At 38.6% G+C, this 10,321-nt stretch overlaps 3 protein-coding genes across 4 annotated transcripts in view; 2 read left to right on the plus strand and 1 right to left on the minus strand.

Annotated features, from left to right (window-relative positions):
• The window catches only part of LOC6558707, a 42,880-nt gene extending 37,783 nt beyond the window's left edge, over positions 1–5,097 (minus strand). Inside the window, exon 1 of the mRNA XM_001983917.2 lies at positions 5,058–5,097. The gene's annotated coding sequence lies outside the window, so the exon portion shown is untranslated. The remainder of the gene's footprint in view (positions 1–5,057) is intronic.
• LOC6558722 lies at positions 397–5,128 on the plus strand. The gene is made up of 3 exons (XM_032742718.2): positions 397–726; positions 3,857–3,979; positions 4,073–5,128. The coding sequence occupies exons 1-3, from the start codon at positions 487–489 to the stop codon at positions 4,271–4,273; spliced, it is 564 nt and encodes a 187-aa protein (XP_032598609.2). The 5' UTR covers positions 397–486; the 3' UTR covers positions 4,274–5,128.
• Positions 5,129–5,474: 346 nt separating this feature from the next.
• Positions 5,475–9,946, plus strand: LOC6558737. Of its 2 annotated transcripts, none has more exons than XM_032742721.1 (2): positions 5,475–5,500; positions 8,611–9,946. In XM_032742721.1, exon 2 carries the CDS (start codon positions 9,304–9,306, stop codon positions 9,553–9,555), a length of 252 nt encoding a protein of 83 aa, XP_032598612.1. In that variant the 5' UTR covers positions 5,475–5,500; positions 8,611–9,303; the 3' UTR covers positions 9,556–9,946. The 2 variants fall into 2 exon arrangements, with proteins under 2 accessions (XP_032598612.1, XP_032598611.1); XM_032742720.1 differs by lacking the exon at positions 5,475–5,500 and adding an exon at positions 5,569–5,646.
• The last annotated feature ends 375 nt before the right edge of the window (positions 9,947–10,321 follow it).

The following is a 10,321-nucleotide window of genomic DNA, read 5'->3' on the forward strand; positions in this document are numbered from 1 at the left end:
TCAGCGCCAAGTGGCAAGAAGTGAATGTTGTGTGGCTCAGCAGCAGCATCGGCTCCTGGCTGGGCCAACAAACCACCGAACCACAAATGCCCATTACCATTCGTGGCAGCATTAATGCATCATTCAGAATATAAAATATAAAATGCAATCTAATTATATGGCAAGTCAAGTCAGCAAAAAAAAAAACAAGAAACAAAAAACAGCCACAGAAGAAATCGCGCTTCTGCTTGGGTCGAGTGCAATTTTCCAATTGCAGCTTCCTTTCTAAAAATACACACACACACACAGGCACACACACAGGCACACACATAAGGTGCAAGCATATAACATCTAATAGCACTTAGCTTAGCTCGTCTCTTCTCTTTTTTCTCTCTTCTTTTCGATTTTGTATTTTAGATAGCAAAACAACAACGAAACAGACACAAAATCACATTTAAATTACGTATACGCCGCTTAGCCGTATAAACCCAACAAATAACAGACATCATGGCAGCCGCAACAACAGCGAACAAATCACCACAGCTACAACTGCAACAACGACAAGAACAGCAACAACAAGTTAGCAGACAGCAGCATCTTCATCTAGCAGCCAGCAGCAGCAGCAGCCGCTCCTCCTTCCCCTCTGCCGCCGCCGCCGCCACCCGCAACATCTTTGCCTCCTGCATGTCCATCGCTTTTGTTGTCGTGTTCGCCGCTGTGCTGCTGGCAGGGAACTGTGTCAATGGGGTAAGTTTCGGGGGCAAGGGGCGCCACATGATGCCAACGCGGCAACTACTTATTTGCGGGCAATGGAAACCCTTTTCAAACTGCCCTCCTGGCTGCCTGACTGCTTGACTGCCTGCCTCGATTTGTCTATTTATTGCTCTTTGTCAATTATCTTGCAGTTTATCGTTGAATATTTTCTTTCTGCGACGCTCATAAAACTTTATAAGCCTGGGAATAAAATTGAAAACAATTTTACAACGTTACATAAAATTTGATCACTTCATTAGCTGTAGAACCGACATATCATGAGCAGCAGCAGTAGAAGCAGCAGCAACCGGGCAAAGTGGTACCAAAAAAAAAAGGAGAAAAATAAGTGTCATCTTAGATAATTTCCATACTCATTCAAAGTAAAAGATTGCGCACACCATTTGTCTCTTGTCTGATAGCGATCTACACACAACTAACAACAACAATAACAACAACAAACTCCCACGCAAAGTTGCCGCCGCAGTCGCCTTAAAAGCAACAACAACAATGCAATTGTTGCCACAAAAAAAAAAGTGGACCAAAAAAGTCGACTTTTTTTCTAGACATGGCTGCATGCGATTTTGCAAGTGCAACGACAACGACGTCGACCTGTCTGCAAAGTGTTAGACATCTTCTCACGTCTGCGACGCCACACACTGCACACACACACACACATAAATACACACAAATACACACGGAGATCTCTCAACTCCCCCTAATTCCCCATTGCCCATTTTCCACTTAAGACTCGTGGGGCTCAAGGTGTCGTCATCGTTTGCTTTTTTCTTCTTCTGCTGCGGCGTTCGCTTGTGGCCTCTTTATTTATCTGTTGAACCCATTGAAAATGGGTATAATGTCATAGTGGAAAAGTATGTAACAGGAAGATTCAACATTGATTGATATATCGGAGTGATCAGCATTGACAGCCAACTCAATTTAGCATGCCTCACCTCAATCCCAGAGACTATTCGTGCTACAGGCCCAGAAATCTTCGTATACTTGCAGTTCGCAGTTCAAGTTTATTTCATTTTATTGATAATGTAATCTCTTTCTAAAATATATAGATGATAATCGATATCTCAAATCAATCTTAGAGAATATAAAAGCTAGAACGTAAAAAAGACTCGTATACCTTGAATAGTTCAGGCTTATTTCATTTTATTGACATCAAAAAAATGTTATATTAATATTTATTAAGTTCATATTAATATACAAATATTTTGTATGTAAATGTTGAAACATGCATGTATCAAATGTGTTTCCATTTTTCAAACTATTAGTTTCAATATTCACGCTGACCTATGTTAGATGAAGATATGGGTTCAGGGTATTTGCTAGTCGAACTCTTTCGACAAGAGCATTTTTACTTGTGTTTTCGTTGTTGTTGTTGTTGTCTTTTATCAATTAGCCTTGGTGAACTGCTCGACACAGCAACAACAACAACAACAACAACAGCAAGCAAGAGCAACAGCAAACAAGAGCAACAACAACAGCAACATAAAAGAAAGGAAAATTGGCCGCTTTTGTTATTGGAGACGTCTTCGTCGTCGTCGTCGTCGTCGTCGTCGTCGTCGTCGTCGTCGTCGTCGTCGTCGTCGTCTGGTATTTAAACAGTCCAAGTACCTTAGAGAGTTGAGTGTTGCCAGGGCGGGAATGGGAATGGGTTTTGGTGGTGCTATGCAACTGTGGGTTACTGAGGCACTGGGTGCTTGTTGTTGCTGCAGTTGAAAATGTTAAGAGCTCAGGAAAGTTATTAGCGTGCTGCAGGAAATTGCACTGGTTATAAAAGAAAATCAAGCTGTTAAATTGTTTGGTAATCGCGCTGGGCATAGTTATGGCAGAGGAGTTGAGCAAGCATCGAGTTAGCATCGAGCACTTGTCGAATATTTAGCAAAAATAACAATACACGCACAAGACGACCTTTACACGATTTTATCATATTGATTTCGAAAATACATTTAATATTTAAGCACGCACTTTGCACCAAGCAAATTTTAACAAGCAAAAATCGCTTAGCGAGCAAAATGCGACTTGAAATAAACTTTAGATTGAGTTTTTCCGAGAATTGCGTATAATTTATAGTTATATTTCCCACAAGTTATACAATATTTAAAAAACTGCTCATCTGCATAAATCAAATTAGAGAAACAATAAAAAAAATGTTAAATGCAATTGCATTTTAACTTCACAAAAGATTTTAGTTACACGCCTTGGCAAAATGGATTTATTTAAGCGCAACGCATCTGAAGCAGCAGCAGCAACAGCAGCAGCAACAACAACAATGAAATTATATTGAGATTTGCCATTGTGGCAAGATCAAGATAGGTAAAAGATGGACCAGTGACATGCAACATGTTGCACAGAGACACAGCCACAGTCACAGCAGTGATATGAAAATACTGTGGCATCATTTTTGCAATGGATTTATTTATGAATGTTGAACTGGTGTTGAACAACAAAAGAACAAAGTGTCGAATATCTATTATGGGAATGTCAGGGCATGTGTGTGTGTGTGGGAGGGTGTGTGTGTGTGTGATGTGTGTGTGTGTGATATGTGTGTTGGGGTTGCCACTTGGCCACGCTTTGTTGCTGGTGGCCGCTTTTCATGGTTTCATACGCATGAGATTGACAGTTCTCTGTTGGTTTTTAAAGAGGTTTTATTGTCACACACACACACACACACACACACACACTCTTACACACACACAGCCACCCGCAATTGCACCTTTTCAACACTCACTGATTCTTTTGTTGATCTCTAGTCAGGTTTTTTTTTTTGCTAACTTTTCGACAGATTTTTTGGCGGATGCATTTGCATTTCAAATTTGTTTGGTTGTGTTTTTTTTCTGTCTCTTTTTCACATTTTGGCGTGTAGTAAATTTGTGTGTGGCAATTGTTTCAAGCTCGTAATTTGTTATTGTTTAGACATCATTTTTCTGTTGCTTTGCCATGATTTAAATGTGCCCTGCTTGAGCAATCATCAGGGCAAAAAACAATAAAAAATACAACAACAAAAACCAAACCCAAGGAAGGTCACTGCAATTGCACTCGATGAGATAATTCACATTCCCATAGAATATTATGCACAAAAGTCGCATCTCATTTTGTCCAACTCTCGTTGCAGCAAATTGATGGCTACATTGCTGGCGAGGATTATCCAGCTTATGATGTGGTGCCCAAGGGTTTGGCCTTCAACTGCCAAGGACGTCAGCCAGGCTACTACGCGGATACCGAGACAAGGTGTCAGGTAAGGTGTTCGTTTCAAAATAGTCTTAGATAGAATTTTAATCGTATGCTCAATTAAACGCAAACTAATCATAATATTTGTGGATTTTCAAAGGTATGGCACTGGTGTCTGCACTCTGGCCATCAATACTCCTTCCTCTGTCCCAATGGCACCGTCTTCAATCAGGCTGTGCGAGTCTGCGACTGGTGGTCAAATGTGAACTGCGAGAGCTCGGAGCAATTGTATCAGAATAACGATGAATTGTATCGCATACCGGAGCGTAATCAACAGCAGCAGCAGCAGGATGAGGTATGATATAAGGCTGATGATGAGTATAAGATTGGGACAGCGAAACGACAACGAGGTGGCAGACAGCGTCAGTTTGTGGCACAGCAAAACACAAGGAACATCAGCAACATCAGCAACAACAGCAGCAGGAGCAGCAACAATATAGATAGCAACCAGCACAACAATAAGAACAGCAACAGGATCGTAGATAGCACCGCAAAAATTAACTACAATAAAATGACCAAAAATAGTTTTAGAGGCAGCATGAGATACACAAGCAATCCATCTCAGTCGTCATACTCATCATCACAGCAGCAACAGCAACAACAGCAACAGCAACAATATAATTCTAGTATAAATAGCGAATATCAAAGTAGACAAAATGGCAGCAGCAGTAGCAGTAAGCAAAGAAGTAGAAATTATAGTGGTAGAAATAAAGGTAATCGTTATAGCATAGGCAATATGCCCACTAGACATAAAGATCGCACCTCAAACACACATCAACAACAACATCACAGCAGCAACCACACCAACAACAACAACAACTACAACAGCAAACATCGTGGCACTCAGCGCTATAATTTGAATAAGTTTGAAAACGATGATGAGCTTAAGGATTATAAGAGCAAAATCAAAAACAAATACAACATCGATTATGATCATTCTTTGGATGAAGAATATGAAATAATTGACGCCATTGAGTGAATAGAAATCAATAAAGAACATCTCAGAAAAAGGATTGTAGTTGTTGTTTCGAGGCAAGAAATGAATTTACTGCAAGAATTGCTTATCATTTGTAAAATCCTCTCACCAGTTGGCACGTTTCCCAATTTTAGTTTTGTAAATATGTAATTTCCTTAATCCATTTATGTACCTGCAACAGAAAAGAATAATAAAATTTGTATAAAATAAATGAAATACCTTATTTTCTGCTGCATACTTTTGGGCTTTACAGTTTAATAGATGCGACTTAAAAGCTTAGAAGCTGTGACTTTGTGGGCTGGCTTTCAGCTGACTGTTATAAAACTGAAGCACAATTTCAGCGGTTCTATTGTCGTCTCTTTTTAAATCTTTCTTGTTACTTTTAAAGCTCTGCTTGCAGATCAGCTGCTGATCATATGGCTGGTCAAAGCTTTCATTGGAAATTTTGGCTTTCCAGCTTCCAATTGTCAAAGTTAGCTGCCTTTATTTTTTGTGTCTGTTTTTTTTTTTGTTTACTTCACAACAAAATGTGCACGAATAGATAACAATGAGGTAAATATGATTTTAGAGATAAGCATGCGTTAAAAAGATGTTATGGTTTATAATTATGTGATTTAAAGAGATTATAAATGGCTTACGAAAGACTGTGCTTTACTGTGCCTGACTGGAAGCGTTGTTTGGGAAACATGTTTTTAATGGTAAGCGGTGCTTTATTGGACACGCAGTCAGCTTGAGAATAAAACCAAAATGCAAAGCAGAAGCAATTGTTTAAAATTTGATTGCAAATATTATTTATTTAGATGCCTTTGTCATTTCGAATAATCGAAAAGAATCTAATATTCGAGGCAGAATTAAATATTTTTTTCAGACTCAAGTGGATGACTGAAGCTGAAGTTCTTTCAAGAATATTTAAGTAACTCGACTTCTAACATACTTCCAATCAACAGGTAACAACAACAGAGAAGCAAACAGCATACGGAAACAATTAGTTACAAAATCCAATAAATACCGGTTATTTATGAAACAGGTACACAGACTTTAGGCCTATGCCTAATTATAAGTCAAGTGCCATGTGCCCGTTTATTAGGCAGCCAACTGACACAATTTGTGCAATTAGCGAGTTGAAATGCGTGTCAGCCAGACCAACAATTTGCCTCACTCCACCTAATCCCCAAAAGACAAACAGACCCTAGGCAAGCCACAAAAGACAGACTGACAGACAGACAGACAGACAGATACGTATCTATCTCGCATCTAGTTAAATGTTGGCATTGTGTGTTGTACGTGTCGAGTTGATTGCTTACTTGTTACTTGTTACTTGTTTCTTGGCTGGGCCGTTTCACTTGCTGGTCACCCACATTTTAATGGGTTACTGTCAAGTAGCCAAAACCAGCCGTAATAACAAAAGAAATTATATTATATAATTGCAAATTACTTTAAAAAAAACCCGTTTATAATTGTTACGCTTCGATCAATTAATATGCAACTAAATAAGTGACAATGCGACTCAAGAGTCATGTGATATATAATATATTAAATTAACTACTTATTAAAGTGTAAGCAAAGAAATGGGGATAGAGTCGAGCTTTTCTAGAAGATACCCTATATTCTAAAACTAAACGAAAGTACCGTCTTCAAATAATATCTGTATTTTTTCAAATGTATCCTTAAATTTGTTTGTAATAAGTCGAGGAAAGTTATCAAATTATAAATGTAATGAAACCTCTTTAAACTAAAACTAAATGGCTTTGATAGCTGCAAGGTATGAAAAGTAAACCCAAATTAGAAACCTTACTCAAATAATATCTGCATTTATTTTAAAGATTTCCGTTTATTATTTAGTAATCGCTTTTTATAATTTAAATATAGATTTAGCAGACTCCAGGCCAAAACCTTAACTATTTTCTCAAGTTTTTATATGTAGTTTATGAGCTGATATGTTTCTTATATATGTATATGAAATGTATACTTCAACAGTTTAGTAAATGATATCCATAAATATACCCCTCTTAAGTGCTTGGACAGCTACAGGGTATGAAAGTAAACCGAAATTGAGTGTTTTACGCTTAAGGTGAGAATGTCAGAGGGCCTGCGAAGCTGCCCCAGAAACCGGTAAGCGTAGATATAGACGAGTACGGCGCACTTACCGGACTCCAAGCAACTGACTCGGCAAAAACACAAAGCAAATCTTATTTTCGAGCTGCGTCTGTGCGAATCTACAAGTCTGAAGCTTCAAGTTTTCAGGTGCTCATCTTGTATCGCGAATCTAGTGTCTAGTTTTCAGCCACTTGACAAGTTGACAGTTCGGGTGAAGTGGACGGGGGGGCTGGGGCCGGGATGTCTCTTTGTCTGTGGTTTATTTTATGCGACAGTTCAACTTCAGCATTTACATTAATTTTGCAACGTCAGGAAGAATTCATTTTGGCAGCCGACGCACAACAGACCCCCAAGTGCCACGTCTCCCGGCAATGAAGGCAATCCACTTTTGTCCATTTGGAGACTGGTTTTGGTTGCTTCTTTGTACGCTGCAGCAACTGTGGGTTTTTTGCGCGTACAACTCAAATTAATAAAAATTTACTCGGTTTGGCTTTTTAATGCGCCAAAAACAGCAAAGAGGACTGCAGCCATAGACTCATCCAAACTGAAGTTGATTTGTGTGCTTTAAATAATTGCTGCATTTATCAACTGCTTCGGCAGGGGCAGGGGAAGGAGGAGTGCGGAGACTGCAACTGAAGCCGCTGTCCGGTTGAATACTCAAATCGTACGGCTAAACAGATTGCGTTAAGCGATTGTCAAGTGTATTGAAGATCCAATCGAGTTTTTTGGACCTGAACTTTTGTGACTCTCAACTCAACTGAAATTTGTCCAACTTGACTAAAAGGCAGTGGTGTGGCTGAAAGGGGATTTTAACACAGATTACTTAGACCGAGAAGGTCTTTGTCAAGGTTATTGATTGCGTTCAGGTATGCACTTCAATTTATACCAGGTTACTGTTATTGTGAAGAGTGCTTAAACTAGATTCCAGTTATCCATGCACTTAAAAAGAGATTGGCAGAAAGAGATTGCAATGCGAAGCGTGCATAAATCTTGGCAATGTATGAGAAAAAGCGACCAGATAAGAGATTGGGGTACTCATCTTAGTCACTTATGAGACTATGTATAGGATAAAAGTATTTAAACTCCTCCTCGATGACCTCTGAGTCACTTTTGAAAGTACAGCTAGGATAATAGCATTTCAACTCCTCGACGACTTTCAGTCACTTGAGAGACTCGTGAGCCAGCTCTTGTGCTATTGTTAGTTGACCCCATTTTATACACTTGCCACTCAATCATAAATTTACGAAATTGCAGCCTCATATCATAATTAGTCTAAAAACCTGCTTAAAGGCAAACAAAAATAATACAAATCCAAAGCCTAACACCCTCGCTGCTCCAGTTACGCTAATGAAAAAATCACAGCATTTGATTTTGGCAATCTAATTTGAGTATTGTTGCCGTTATTTATGGCGCTGCTTACCATAATTTATCTGCATCTATATTAGATGGCCGCTTCGCATCAGATTAATTTCCAATCAAATTAATATGCGCCGAACATATACCATATATATATTTTTTTGGTTTTTCTCATTTCTTTGTTTTTATTTTATTTTATTTTGTTTAAGCTTTAACAGCGCGTGCAAATAAAGGCAACATCAATGCAATAGCAACAAAGAAAAATTGTACAAAGCTGCCACACACAAATTAACATAATTAAGGTGCGCGCATAATGATCAAATGACAACGTGAGAGATACCAAAAAAAAAATATATATATATATATATAAAAATAAAACTAAAACAACAGCAAATATACTGAAACTAAAAACTGAAAGCGACTGCCGAGCAGTCGAGCACTTATTACGGAGTGTAAAAGGCCGAAAATAGCGAACAGCACGAAAATTGGAAGCACGAGGGATCATCAACACTATAAAATTCAAATGAGGCGACAACGACAACGACAACAGCAGCAATAACAACGACAACTATATAGACAGAGGCATCAGTCAGGCACGAAAGCGAAATGTGCATCTTAAACGCTACACTAATGCGCTCTACACAATCGATAAAAAGCAGCAACACCAGCAACAACAACAGCAACCACAACAATTGCATAAGCAGCAAAGCGGCGCTTTGCTGAGCGACTCCAAAACCATCGCCTCCAGCGACCTCATTTCAACAAATCGCAATCTTTGCTTTAGCTCATCGAGACCCTAGAGCGAGAGAAATATTCAGAGCTAAGCAGATTTTTATTTATTTATTTGTTTTTTTTTGCTACTATAATATTTGCATTACGCATACGCAACGTTGGCCTTTAAGATGGATGCCATGGAGCTACTGCATGTGCTGTACATCAATATTGTTTGTATATTGAAGATCTATGTGAAATTTGCGCTCATCACGCTGGTCATTTACTTCATAGCCGAGTGGTATATTGTGCGCTATGGCGACGAATTGGAGGCCGAGCTGGATGCCCAAGTGGCCCAAGGGGCGGCGGCCGAAGAGCGTCCGGCCTCAAATAGTACGTTAAATAAAGTTGTTCGCTTCGTTTTGAACTTTTTTATCATATAAGCTGGAAATGGTCTCCCTTAGCAGCAAGGTCAACTCTGTATTCGAAACACGAACACGAACACGAACACAAACTCGAGCTCGAGTTCGAATTCGAATTGGAGCTCGAACTTATTGCGGAATTGCAATTCGCTGTGTGTGCCTTGCTTTTTGTTTTAAGTTGTTAGCGACCGCCAAGGCCTGCAAGAGAATGTAAAACCCAACCAGTTATCATAAGTAAGCAAAACAAAAACAAAAACAATAACAATAACAAACGCGACAACAAATGCATTCTTTTTCATGTAATTACGTACACGACAACAACCTGAAAACGGGTTGAACGACTTTTCGATTTGTTACAAAATAACAATAAAGGCAATTTTGCATGCATTTTGTTCTTTGAGACCTTAACAAATGACTCAAAACAGATTTCATTTTTATGGGTGGGGTTTTTTCTTCTGTGGGGGTTCCACATTAATTTATGAGAAGTCAACACATTGAAATTTGGGGCGAAAATGGGCACAATTGCAACGGTAAGTTTTTATTTAATTTGTTTTGAGTTTGTTGCACATATAAATGTTGACAAATGCCCAAAATTTTTCATTGATCATATTCAATGCATAATTCGTAGATAATCTTTACTTAATTGCCATGTTTATTTTTTAACTATATTCAAAATTTGAGTTCATTAAAAAGTTGCCGACAATTGCCAAATAAAAATTTGCATTGCAAAAATGTTGGCAAAAATTTAACCAATTAACTGAATGTTTAAAAATTGATGGCAACTCAT

Source organism: Drosophila grimshawi, unplaced genomic scaffold (assembly GCF_018153295.1).
Source record: "Drosophila grimshawi isolate 15287-2541.00 unplaced genomic scaffold, ASM1815329v1 contig_44, whole genome shotgun sequence".
In the NCBI taxonomy this organism is placed as follows: Eukaryota; Metazoa; Arthropoda; class Insecta; order Diptera; family Drosophilidae; genus Drosophila; species Drosophila grimshawi.

Excerpts from the sequence above, each read along its gene's own strand:
- LOC6558722 (XM_032742718.2), top strand. The coding sequence starts at position 487 with ATGGCAGCCGCAACAACAGCGAACAAATCACCACAGCTACAACTGCAA. Across the intron at positions 727-3,856 it reads CAGGGAACTGTGTCAATGGG|CAAATTGATGGCTACATTGC; the intron begins GTAAGTTTCGGG and ends CTCTCGTTGCAG. Across the intron at positions 3,980-4,072 it reads ATACCGAGACAAGGTGTCAG|GTATGGCACTGGTGTCTGCA; the intron begins GTAAGGTGTTCG and ends GGATTTTCAAAG.
- LOC6558737 (XM_032742721.1), top strand. The coding sequence starts at position 9,304 with ATGGATGCCATGGAGCTACTGCATGTGCTGTACATCAATATTGTTTGT.